The following is a 14169-nucleotide window of genomic DNA, read 5'->3' as shown; positions in this document are numbered from 1 at the left end:
ACAATAGTGAATGAATAGGGCTTGACCTTTGGGACAGATTGAGAAGATGGTATGTGTGTGTCTGATTGAGAAATTAGCTACAGTTCCGACCAAATGGTCAGCACAAACACACACACAGAGACACCAAATCCAGCCCTGAGGGTAAGAAAGCAAAGGCCAGACTCCAGTTGTCTCAACCCTGACCCACTCGCACAAACAAACAATTCAGCACACACACACACACACACACACACACACACACACACACACAGACATGGAGGCCCTTACAACTGTGGAGTCCAGCTATCACCTCGACTTTTGAATGTCCGACAGGGTCAAAGTTCATCTCTTCTTCTGCCAGCCTCCAGTGTTCCTTTGTGTGGCTGAGTGTGTGTGTGTGTGTGTGTGTGTGTGTGTGTGTGTGTGTTTGGGTGTGCGTGTACACATGCTCACTAGGAGTGACCTTGCATAGTCATTCATTGTGGATACACTGCAGCAGCAGCACCACTGCAGAACCGATTAGGCAGCAGTCTTGCTTAGTGTAATGTAAAGAGTGTGTATGTTTTTGGGTGCGAGTGTCTTCTCTGGAAGAGACATGAACAGATTGTGTTGTGTCTGGACTGTCTTCAGGTTGAGAGACACTCAAGAGCAGATCGGAGGCTGGATGCGAGGACCTGTTTGTGTGTGCGTGTGTGTGTTAGAGTGGGTGTCGGTGTGTGTTTCAAGTGTGTACAGGGTGTGTATGGGGGTCAGACACAGATGGACAGCTGGTGTTTCGGCGGTGCTAAATCACTCACCCCTCCCCAGCATGCAACCACACATACACACATGCACACACACACACACACACACACACACACACACACACACACACAAACACACACACGTACAAAATCACACATACACATGTCCCATCCCCCATCGACCACAGGGAAACGCCCCTTAAAGCATTCCCAGCTCTTACTCTCAAAGACTGCACACCGAGGACACACCAAAATAAGAGCATGGTTATTTTCGTCACAATGACAGACACCAAAAAAGCCCAATATGACAGTTTGGTCAGGCCACATTAGAGGTAATCATTTCATGTTTATACACATTCATAAATCAGTCAAGGATTGCTCTCAGCCGGTAACGCTTCGCACACAGACACACAAGCTGACACACACAAACACACACATACACGCTCCTATTTTATGAGCTCATCAAGTCCCTCAGGTCACCAACCGCCATCTCAGCCACGGATAAAAAAAAAAAAAACTCACATCAAAAGGCTAACCATTTCACTCACACACATGTGCACACGTAGCATGCACACACACTTGGCGTGGCAACTGTGGCACCATTAATTTCCTTATGAATGCACTTGACTAACACATAATAATCCCAAACACTACTGGGAGACCACCAAGCAGCAATACACACACACACGCACACACTCATACACACACAGCCAGGGGGACCACCAAGCAGAGGGGCTGTCAAGACAAGATAAGTGTGTGTCTACCATCAGGGTTTCGCATAGACAGACGAATACACACACACACACACACACACACACACACACACACACACACATGCACACACAACAAAAACAACAACACACAAACACACACACAGCCTGGCCTGGACTCCTGGAAAAGCTCTGGCTTATCTCTCCCCACAGATAGTGAAATGGATTAAGAGCCACATTTGGCACGTCCAGAGAACTGGACAGATAACCAGGAAAACACTCTCTCTAACTGCAATCACTGCTCAACATGATTTGTGAGTGTGTGTTTTTTTTCTTGTGTGTGTGTGTGCGTGTGTGTGAGCGAGAGAGAGAGCGAGAGAGAGAGAAAGAGAGTGGATGCATTTTAGCTTGCGTGTGCTCCCCCATGTGCAGGCATTGGACCGATAACTGTCTAGGTGTGTGTGCGTGCGTGGGCATGTGTGTCTGGAGGAGTGATGCAGTGGTTGACCCAGGACCCGATCCGTTAGAACACACACATTCATCTTCCAAACACACACAGCGTGCCCAGACAAAGAGCTGTGTGTGAGGGGACGTTCAGCATGTGTGTGATGTCAGCTGGAGACAGAGAAGTGGAGCCCATCATATCCCGTTTATGTGTGTGTGTGGGTCTGTCCCCTGACACAAGGCGCCTGCTCATTGACCCCGCTGGTTATAGATGCCTGCTATGAAGATGATAGGAGGGTGAGATTCCTTTTAAGACCCGGGAAATTACATTTTTTTTTTCCTACTCTTCATTGTTGCTGTGTCCAAAATCACGCTCTCATTCACTACTCCTAAGATAATAGACTATATTTTACCCTATAGTCGGCAGTATATTGAGATTTCGGACACTTATGAATCATTGAGATTTTTTGTCATCGCTGACAGCTGTGGGGTCACACGACTGTTGTCGATGTTATAAAATGAGACATCGCCATTGGCACTATTGTTTTCTTTCCATTGTGGGATTTTTCTAAGGGCACTTTACGCTCCATAAATTTTACACTCAAATAATATGGCCTGGGGCAAATATGATGTTTGCATCCATACTTTTCCTACACTGTGCAGGCTCTCATTTTGCCATGCGTCTGCAGTTGAATTAGTCAGTTGGGAACATTTACATAACGCCTGTCTGCATGTTTTTAGCGTTTCTTCCAGTTCTTGCTTGCTGTGTCTTGTAAATATTTGATGATGGAACACGCCAGTTTCCCAATATCAGTAACCTTAAGTTAAATCTTATAATACGTGGGAGAAACTGCACCGATGGCAGATTCTTATGCTGCTACAAGAGAAAGAATGGCTAAAAAAAACACCATTTCCATGTCTTTCTTTGCATCATTTTACATGTTTGCCTACTTATCTGTCAGCCTGTCTCTCCCCTTCGCTGTCTATTAGAGTCAAATCTCTGTCTTAATGGGCATCTATTGTATCCTGCCTGCCCCCCCTCCTCCATTCATCACACTACCACACGCACATACACACTCCCTCTGAGGGGGCCCCTTAACCAGGCTCTCCATATGCCTGACCCCCACCTCCTTTCTCCTCCTTTGCTTTCCACAACCCCCTTCTCCTCTCCCCATCTCCTGCTCACACTCTGGCTTCTGCTCTGTTGCTGCTGCTGCTGCCCCATGCTGCCATCTGCTACAAGACAACAGAGGGTGAAAGAAGAAGGAAGAGGGAAAAAAAAAAGAGTGGTGAAAAAAGAGTGAAAAGAAGAAGACATGATGTAAGAAAAGGCTGAGGGAAAGAGCGGAGAAAAGGGGGACAGATAAAAGATAAAGAGAGAGAGAGGGAGAGAGTAGATGTGGACACAATACAGCAGAGAGCAGAGAGGCTGTCCATCTGCTCCCCCTCTCGCCTCCCCTCCCCTCCTGACACACAGCCTCACACACACCACAAAGAGAGTATTTAACCCCAACACACACACACACACACACAATCACACACACACACACACATGCACAAGAGAGAGAGAGACCAGAGGGCCCAGCCTCTCTCTTTAACCCGTTCTTCTCCAGTGAGCTTGCCTGTAATACACCCTTGGGGTGGCAGGTGATGGGTGGATGGAGGGAAAAGGATGTGGTGGGGGAGGGAAGGGGGCTGGAGGAGGTGTGATTGAGGGACAGAGTGTAGGGGATGAAGGGCTGAAACTGATCTGAATCAACACCAACACATCCTCCCCTCCCCTCACCAAACCTCAAATCTCAATAGAGAGCAGCTTGCTACCCCTGTCACTATGACAACCCCTGTCAATCATACTGTAGCAGCGGGCTTCCAAATGGGGACCGATGGCGCTGGATTAGAAATGGCTGCTCAAACATCAGAGTGCAGGGTTCAACTCACTCAGCTTACTCACGGATATACTCTAAAAATGGACGAGTGGCAAACATTTACTTACAGGAAGGTGACAGCAGGTCCGACACTGACCCACTCATATAGTCTACTCTGAGATGAGTATACACATCCTGCAGCTGAAATTGTGGCTGTGGATGACGTCTAGATCTGCCAACAACAAAGCAACGCCCACAAGGTTTCTTCCCTATTTGGTTACAATTTCCTATTTGAATCACTACTCAGACTTTGAGCACAAGCTGTCGGATAAGGCAGGTAATTTCAACCAATGTTACAATTTAAAAAAAACAAAACAAAAACATGCGTACATGTAGTGCTGTGGTTCCCGCTCTTTTTGGGCTCCTCTAGTCCACTACTGCAACTTCAAATGTCTCCTTGTTGTTACCAGTTTAACCAGAAACTTTATCTAAACACATTTGAGTCTCCAGGACAAATACAATTATTCACTAATTCACTAGTTTAGATTAGAGGCAGGTCTGAAAAAAACTGACCTTTGACCCCTTTTTGACCCCTTAAGATTTATCATTCAACCCCATTTTTGGATGTGAAGTGTGCCCAAGACATCTGTATATAGCTTCATGAGGCTACAGGCAGCTGAGTTGACAGGATGAGCTGCATGCAGCCCCTAATTGGCTGCCTCCTGAATTTCCATTCATTACCTGACTTTAGAGAAGTCATCTCTTTAAGGAAATGAGAAAACGGGTGACATTATACAACTGGTTAGCCATGCGCGATTTCCAAATCTGGTCTTTCCAAACCTATTCTTGATGAAGCTGATTGATTACTTAAGATCGAAAACACACTGTATTTACTTATTTTTGCATCAGAAACCGACCAAACACAGACACAGAGCAGAGATATATCTGAGCATGCAAGACTAAGAGTAAAAAAAAAACATGCGGCTCTATTACCTCATGAGCCTGCTGACTTTGAGTTAAACTGCAAGACTGAAGCACAACAGAACAAGACATTGCCCAGCATCATGTTGACAACATGACGCCTCCGCTCCTGCTGGGCCTGTCGAGCTCCATGACATGGAGATGGCTGTCAGGTTTGGACACACACACCACTGTGTAGGTCAACACACACTGCAAACACGTGATTCCCCAAAGGACCTGTACATACACAGTGTCGCACACCCCAAACACCAGTGTAGTGTGTAAAGGGTGTGATGTGGGAAGGGGGGGGGGGGGTGAAGGGGCGTGACCCACAAGTGCGGATTTCATTAAAGAGAGGAGAGGAGAGGAGAGGAGAGGAGAGGAGAGGAGAGGAGAGGAGGAGAGGAGAGGAGAGAGGAAAGGTCTCTGTGTAAATGACCACAAATGGAGAGAGCAGACACCAGCTGTCACTTGCTTATGTCAGCCCTATTCTCAGCTCCTATGTGGGTGTGTGTGCTTGTGTGTGTTTTTGTGTGTGCATGTCACTCTGCGATCTCAGCTAGCCATGACTGGTTTCAATTACACAGCAAACTCTGACCCTGTGTAACCAAGCAGGGAAACAAGCTACTGAGAGAGAGAGAGAGAGAGAGAGAGGTACAGAAGGAGGTGTGTGAGTGTGTGAGAGATGGAGCAGTCAGCTCATAGATGCTGAGACAGATGAAGCCACAGGAGAGTTCTCGGTGAAAAAAAAAAAAAAAAAACGACTGCACACGACACACTTCATGACCACCAGAAGTACCCGTAAATGGCAACATTTTCAGGGACAGTGCCTTACCCTTTTTCTGGGGGGTCCTCTTTCGTCATCTTTCTGGCCCCGCCCTGCTCCTGCCCCGCCTACTGCTCTTCCCTGCCGCCCCCCTTTGCCCTCTCCAACCGGAGGTCTGATGGTCATCTTGATCTCTGGTGGGCAAATGTAGTTCTCAAGGTTCTTGGGGGGCTTCTTGGTGCGCTTGGTGGTCTGGATCTTCAGCTTTAGACTTCCTTCCTGAAAACTCGCTTCCTTGATGGAGAACTCCTGTTCCTCCAGAAGCCCCTCCCCCTGCTCCTCTAACCCCTCCCCTTCGCTGATGGCACCGTTAATCACATCATCACTGCGCGCCAAACCGATGCCCCCTGCTCCTTTCTGGTCCTCCTCATTTGGCCCCACCCTGCCTCCCTGTAACTCCGCCTCTTTGGGTCGGGCCAAGCCAACCAGATCCCTTGGCTCCATCCACGCTCCCGCCAGAGCCAGTAAGGATGGGGGAAGCTGTGGCAGCCAGCCAATGGGAAGATAGAGAACAGTAGTCTGTCGGGCTGGTTGGTTGTTGTCAATCAGCTACTGGGGTTGGGTTGGTTGTCCAACAGGAACACAGCGAAGCCAGGGACAGTCTGTGGAGAAAGCAGGTGAATTATAGATTAGGAAGAGAGGGGCTACTAAAACAGTCCTCAAACCAGCTTCAATTTCGATTCTACCTCTCAGCAAAGGCCTGTCTTCTGTTATCAACATCATTAACTGCCTGTAATGTACGAAGACAAAAACACAGGCTCATCACAGAGCTGTGGAGGAATGCTGCCACGCTCTCATTTGCATTTTGTACCTCACATAAACAAACTCATTTTGACACCCACTACCACTTGCTTCTCTGTCTCTCCATACTCCCTTCTTCAGTCGCTCTTGGCTAATCTTTTTCTCTCTCCCTTTATCCCCATGATGCAAATCTGAAGCAGAGCCATGCAGACACAAGAGTGATCAGTGCAAAATAAGACACTCCTCTTAACTGCTCTAAAACCAGGCTGAAGTTAGCCTGAGGACACAAGACAGAAAAAATGAAAGAAGCTGACTTCTGTTTTTTTTTTTTTTTTTTCTCTTTTCACCAGAGCAGGGAAGGAGGGAGGGAATCACACATGGGGAAAAGGAAAGGCAGCAGAGAAAGACGGAGGGAAGGAATCTAAATTCTTTCCCCAGATGTGGTTTACGAGCTTGTCTGGAAAAACCAGCGTCTGAACTGTTTTACACACGCATGCAGTGGCATTGATACACACATGCATGAAAAACTCCATACACTTATGCACATAAATACACATACGAATGACAGTTTTGCAGGGAGTCCACTACTTTACCCCCGCTGCTATTCCTGCTCTCTGGAGAGAAGGCTGCGGTGGCCATTTGTCAGAGGATTCAGGTTTTCCTTTTTGGATCACTGCACACGCTGGCACAGATATATATGACATACTTACATCAATACACATACTCACATATGCACTTACACTGGCTCGCTTGCACACAGGCGAATAAACAGAAAGCAACCAAAACAAACACTGGACTACACTTCTCACTATAGCTCCAGGGAATCCCATCAGTCAATATGACATGAGGCATGACTGAGCTGGAAGTGGGGAATGCTGTCTCACACGCTGAGCTTAGACTGACACCGTTTAGACTGATGTGAACTCAGACTACTCCACTACCTGCGGACATGACTCAAGTAAAAGCTTAGAGACTTACAACAACCTTAGAGCACAAAAGGTTTACAGCATATAAACCATTATATAGTATTATTACCTAACCTGAGGGGTGTAACATTTTACCACTTCCTACCCTCTGCCAACACACTCTGACATGGTTACTGTAGGGATTTTACACTATCTGTGTGTGTGTGTTTGTGTGTGTGTTTTCTTTGTGCTTACTACTGTACCAGCCCACGCTACTGTACTCACAGCTGATCCCGTCATAATACCTCACAGCACATGCTTACAGCTATAGCCGCTTATCCTTTTAGGTCACGGGGGGTTTGGTTCACTCCTCGACAGGTCAACAGTCAATCACAAAGCTGACACGCACACAGACGGACAGACCACCATTCCACAACCGCACCTACAGACAATTCAGAGCCGCAAATTAACCTGACCTGCGTGTCTCTGGACTCAGGGAGGAATCTGGAGCACCTGGAGAAAACCCTTCGCACGTTCGAACCTTCTCTCTGTGAGGTGACAGCGCCAACCACTGCACCACCCGTGCTGCCCCATGCTTACAGTGTGATTGAATAATCATAATCCACGGCGGTATTTCAACAAACTCGTCAGTGTAAGACTGCACACAGACTGCGTCCAACCCTGAGGTCAAAGTCAATAGTTAGACCTTCATTCTTCTTCTGCATTTGCTAGATTAAATGCAAATGAAAAGGTCTGTTTCTACGAACCCTCTCTTTAGCTGTGAAGTTTGCCAATCTGAAACCACAGTCTTTCGAAGCTGACTCATAAGGGTTATTGATGTAGGTTCTGGTAGCCCCATGGTGGTTAAGTACGAAAAAGGCTTAAAGGACCATAACAGTGGTTTTGCATGTTTCAGCTTATGAACTCCAAATTGCTTATACTCAATACAGCCAACTTTATACTGCCAGCCATTTTTCCAAAGCACACTAATAAGATTTCTGATTGATTTCCTACATTCCTGGGAGTCACTGATTTTCATTCATTAAGTGCAGTATGAAAAGGGAAAACAAAACTGCAGTCTCTGGTCTGCTTCAGTTTTATGTCGGAGTCAACACTATTTTTACATGGTAATACATTTAGGAGGAGGGACTGGTTACCCAACAGCACGCAGACAAGACACTACAAAATGCCCATTGCTCTATACATTTTTATCATCTGTCTTAGTTTGACCCCATAACGTGTTTTTTGGCAGTGTAAAATCTCCGGGGAAAAAACTCTGAAAACAGCTCTTCAGAACAGACCCTGCTCACTGCACAACCGCACAACAGCAAGGCTGGGTAGCAAGGTTACCTCATAAAGAAACAGGGCTTCATGTTGAGTTTGACAGAGTATCTATCTCAAGGGAGAGAGCTGAATGGGGTTTTCTTAACCCATTAAAATCAATGGAAACCACCGGCTGCCTGGAAGTTAGGGAAATCTGTCCAAAAACGTATAGCATGCACAGTATAGGTTATGTGGATTTAATGGGCTAAAACGTGCAAAAACCGCCACTGTGGTCCCTCAACAACTCTGAAGTATTCCAAGTTTGAGATAGAAAGTCGGCTCAGACTCGGTCCTGACCTGATCGTACAGTGCCCACATGACCATGTTTGGTCCTCCAGGAACCTCCCGGTCACTAATGTCAGCTTGGTGACTCGCCCTCATGGCATGTGTGAAAGCCACCCTGTCCGTCATGTGACTGTCAGGACAATGACAGGAAAAAGAGACAGCTGCCAACCACAACATCACACTCGCATTCGCACACATCAAAAAAGAAGCACTTTAGGGGGCGCTCTTAAGACTCATGCACTGCCCCCTCACAGCTATCACCCAGTATGACAACAAAATGGCATCGTACGTTAGTACAATATTCATTCGGGGCCATTACTGTGTAAACTACTTAGCTGGGTCATGACCATGCCTCCTCCCTCCCTGCTTGGTGCCCTAAGCTGTGTTAGTTCTCTGTTACTGGCAGACAGGCAGAGAGTTTATGTAAGAGTGACCCCTCTTCGGGCCTCCCTCGCCTAGCCTGAGCCTCACTGTCTCCTCTCTCTCTCTCTCTCTCTCTGTCTCTCTCTCTCTCTCACTCTCTTACACACACAAACACACTGAAACACACACACATACACACCTCGACTAGCCTCAGACAGCAGGGTGATTGTAAGAGGCCAGACTCACTGCATAAATAGCTTTATTATGTTCTCAAAACTACCAGCGCTAACCAGCTTCACTCTCAAATAGCATAAGTTCATCGCCTGCGCTGGATGTGAAAGGCTGTGAATGAGACACTCTCCTCCAACCCTTTTTGCATTGTCCTTTGAAAACAATTATGATAACACATCGATAATGGAATACAGACAAACAGGACGGCGATGGTGAATGATCCGGACACGCAGACAAAACAGAGGAGTCCGAATGCGAGCAAGAAAACACAGGGAGCAGGAGAGAGAGGGGTGGCAGCAGAAACACAACCTTTTAAGGCTGCATACCCAGCAGCTCAGTGCCTGAGGTGGACTCACAAATAGCTCATGCACACATGCAGACAGATGCGCACACACGCACACATTCACACATCCACAAGCACACCAAATGCCCGTGTGATTGCACAAGGTGAAGAGTCTTTTTTTTCTCCTCTTCTTTGATGTGAGAGTGTAGTGGAGGCTCGGCCATCCCTGGCTGCAGATGAGTATCTCACCGGGATGATGAACATTGTCTGTCTGCCATTTTCGTTTTTCATTTATCTCTTTTTCCCCTTTCATTCCAGCCCCCTAGTGAAGGGGCAATCACATAAACCAGTGTTTCTAGAATGATCCAATCTTTGGTCAGAGACAAATCAAAAGGCCCCCAGCCCTCTAGTACTTCCAAATCCAGTGGGCACGAGCATGTGTTTTCAAACTGGGATTCTATTAATCGCTGGCCTCAGAGTAGCGCAAGGTGAAAGAAGACATCGTTTTTCCCCTGTCCACATCAAAGAGCATATTCTGTTCTTTTAAGTGAACATTATGAACTTCTGTTTGGACATGAAATGCAGAATAAAACACTTTCTCTCTCCGGCTCAAGCATGTGTTCGGCTACAGGGCAGCTAGAAGGACAGCCATAAAGCACCATGTGTGGGACAGCCATAATAGAAAATGATGGCCTTGCAGCCGTTCTGTGCAGTTCCACATGCGCACACTCCTCTGGATGAGCCATATGCCAGGTAGCACTAAAACCATCCTCACCTAACTACCCCGCAGAAGCAGATGAATGTAAAACCATTTTAACTGCAGCAGAAGCCACAAAATGGCTGTCAGCAAAAACACCTCCCCTTCTCCCCAACTGTCTTCCTCCTTCCCCTCACCTCAACACCCCCCCAACCTCTGTTCTCTCCCCTCTTCTCTGTGCTACCTCTTTCCCTTACCCTCCACCTCCTACCTCTCCCCTCCTCACTCACTCTTTCTGTGTGCTCTGCCAAAAGGTGCTCCAGCGCTGATATTCTGTTAAGAGAGCCTGCCAACAGTTAGATTTGTCCTTGGATCCCATTCACATTCCCTCCTCCCCCTCTCTGTGATCCTATTTCGACCCGTGGTATCCAGCTCAGAAGGGGATACACCTAATCGATTTCTCATGCTTTAATTTAAAGGTGGCATGGGCATCTCATTACCTAATAGGGGTTTTAATAGCCCGTTTCATACTTTTGCGCCGCAAAATCCCTGCCAGCTTCAACTCCCCCAAATCTGTTAACAAGACAAGATCGATGGTTCCATCCGAGTCTGTATAACCTCTATTATCCATCCCTCAACCCCATTTCTTTCCACCTAGTCATGCACTTCTCTTACAATTGCCTCTCTTCTCGTGCCCTTGTTCGTCGTTTTCATCCAGCGCTCATTTCCACACCTTCATTGCCATTTATCTTCCAGGCCTGACCATTTTTCTACACTTCCCTGACTCATTCAGGCTTGTCTATTTATCTTCTGGTGCTCTGCTTGGGACTGATAACAGTGGCGTTCTGCCACTCGCTCCCAGCCCTCACCTTCCTCCATTCACTTCCAGCCCTCATCCTTCTCCACACATGGCCATCACTTTTGGCCACGCTGGTTCTGACACCCACGTGAAACTGACCAGCTCTTGATAGATGCAACCAGGGTCGTGTAGCCAACTGCAGGCGATGTGGAAGCCACATGTGTACGTACGCTGGCGTCTCTGTACTGAAGCTACGGTGGCATGTGTGAGGACTCAACAAACACAAAATCATCCAAAATGAAGGCAGAGTGAGGAATGCAACACGCTCCCTGCACACTGACTCAACACGCAACTTCCACAGCATCATTTCGTGACATTTGTCCCTCTGCAGCCTCTGTAACTCTGACCAGAGCAAATAGAAAAAACAAACAAACAAAAAAAAACACATCTGACCCAAACACTTCCACACAGTCAAACGTGACATAACTTATGACAGGCTGGAGGAGCACAAACCATCTGCCCGCTGCTTGTCACAGACTGTGATGCTATGTGATGGACTATCAATGTCAATGAAGATGCAGGAGGTCCACCTCAGTGGAAAAATATTGCAACTGGGAGCGTAAACAGCTTGGTGGAGCTGCTCCTTGACCAACCTGTAGTGGACACTTCATCCCATTGACCTAATTAGCCATTTTATCTTAGTGCCAGCTAATTACCAAGGTATTACACAGCCAGGATGGATGGAGCCCGAGTGGTACAGCATTGTTTGGGTGGTCTGTGTGTACGTGCGACATGGTGGTGCGAGTACGTGCACGCGTGCGTGTGTTTGGTCTAATTTGCTGAAATGTTACTCCAAGCGCACAATTAATGTCAATTAAAGAATAAAAATGGCACAGACGTGATATTAACAAACAAACAAACAAAAAATCACATCTATGGAGACGGCATGTAACAAGCCAACATGTAAGGCGGACAAACACAGCAGCTAGTATTACATTATGGAAACATTAACACATTTACAGCAGTGTACTCAGGTGTGGAATGTGGCCAGTCAACCGGGACTACTTACCCATGTCTAATGTTGTCACACACTCGGCTCTAACGTGTAAATATTTTATCGTGATCATTTACAATCCATTTAGACACATTTTACACAAGCGACGGATGGGATGACAGCCTCCCGGGGAGCTGTCAAACGGTGCCAGGATATATGTAGATATTTTTTTTGACAGAAAACCCCGAGGAAAATGGCGTCAACGGTGCTTTGGAAAGAGAGAGAGAGAGAAAAAAACGCGAAAATAGGATTTGCAGCCGAGCTGATGACAGAGGCAGGTAGCCGCACAGGAGAGAGAGAGAGAAAAAAATCCAATCGGAAACTTGGCGCTTCTGTCCGGTTCCTCGCAGAAACGAGATCTTTAGAGACTCTTGCGGATTGACCCGTGTGGTGTGGAGCCGCGGCGGTGCAGAGTGCGCCTCCGACGCCTTGCAGGATCGCTGGTCACTCGGGGAGCTGCACAGCGCTCAGATCCCTCGCAAATCCGCTACTCGGTCTGTCGGGGAGGAGGAGGAGGAGGAGGAGGAGGAGGGAGGGAGGGAGGGAGGGGGGCGAGCAGGACTATTACTGCAGTCAAAACAAGCCCGCATCCGACTACGAGCCTAAATCCAGCGGGAAAATGTCCGCGACGAGACCGCGCCGTGGGCCGTCAGTGCAGGAGACTGGGGAGCCGAGGCAGGAGACGGTGGTTTGGGTCGCTTTCCCCTCGCCGGTTGCATCGGATCAGGGTTTTCTCGCTCTCTCTCTCTCTCTCCCTCTCTCTCTGTCTCGCTCTCTCTCTCTGCTTTTCCGATCGGTGAATGTCAGGTCCCGGAGCCTGGTGTCTGGTAATGATCTCACCCAGCAGACTGAAAGCTGTGGCCGAGCAGAGCAGAGCAGAGGAGAGAGGAGAGGAGAGGAGAGAGGAGAGGAGGAGCGACATCGCCTCCACCTGGCAGCACTCACGCTTAGCGCGTCTCCTTCATTTGCAACCTTCCCTTAATTCCCATGGCCCCATCATGTGGGACTGTGGGCTCCTGCAAAGTGGGGAAACAACATCTGGCAAAAGGCCTGTTGTTTTGACTGAGTCACTGCTGTACGGACGGAGTGGTGTTCCACACTTTTCCCCCCATCAAATTCAGATCATGCATGACATACATAACTTTTATAGCCCAGTAATTGTTCTGCATACGTGCAGGCTCAGTCACTGGTATGTTTTGTTTTGTTTGTTTTTTTATGAACAAAGCCTGGCAAACTTCCTATTGAGGCCCACTTATCTTCTCTGTTAAACTTAAAATGTGAAAAATCACAATCTTCTTCCTCTTTCCGCTGCTAAAACAATCTGCAGACTGAACTTAAACTTCAGAATACTGCACCACTGAACAGGCTATGGTGAAATCCCTTGAGTCCAGCCTGATTGTCTCAGTGTGATTCCCTGTAATGTGCAGTTGCGACTCTGTTTCTGCTACTCTTGGCCGGGTCTCTCTTGTAAAAAAGAGAATGAAATAAAGTGCTACAGTGAAATAGTTACTTTAACATATATATATGGACTGACTAAGAGTTCATATATGAATATTACATCTCGGTTTAAAGAGGTCTGAAATAGAAACTGAGGCTTTTCAAGGACAATGAACAGATGTTGAGTTTAACAACTCGGAGGCTTGAGCGCTGGACAGTCTGGTATGGGTCCGTTTCACTTTGCTGCCAAATTGACCAGATAATAGGCCAGTTTAATACCACAGTGTACCAGCCAGACTTCATTTGAACAGCCATGGTCCTTTTGGTAAAGTTCCAGGCATAAATGTGGAAGAAAAATCAATTTGACCAGGGCCATACTCAACTTAATATTGAATTTTCCTGGCCAAGATAGCCGCACCACATATCCCATAGCAAACAACACAAACCTTGTAATACACAACAGACAGTGAAGAGAATAATTTAGGTACAGGAAACACGTAAGTAAGTATGATCGCTTAGATATT

At 47.2% G+C, this 14169-nt stretch overlaps 1 protein-coding gene across 1 annotated transcript in view; it reads right to left on the bottom strand.

Annotated features, from left to right (window-relative positions):
• Positions 1-13481, bottom strand: part of setbp1 (SET binding protein 1) — a 35385-nt gene extending 21904 nt beyond the window's left edge. The window contains exons 1-2 of the mRNA XM_037098002.1: positions 12224-13481; positions 5537-6129 (exon numbers count right to left, since the gene is read on the bottom strand). Of these exons, the coding sequence (XP_036953897.1) occupies positions 5537-5971 (435 nt within the window). The 5' untranslated portion in view covers positions 5972-6129; positions 12224-13481. The remainder of the gene's footprint in view (positions 1-5536; positions 6130-12223) is intronic.
• Between the last annotated feature and the right edge of the window lie 688 nt (positions 13482-14169).

This window comes from Acanthopagrus latus, chromosome 5 (assembly GCF_904848185.1).
Source record: "Acanthopagrus latus isolate v.2019 chromosome 5, fAcaLat1.1, whole genome shotgun sequence".
NCBI classification, from domain to species: domain Eukaryota; kingdom Metazoa; phylum Chordata; class Actinopteri; order Spariformes; family Sparidae; genus Acanthopagrus; species Acanthopagrus latus.
This window is presented reverse-complemented; position numbering and strand designations above follow the sequence as displayed.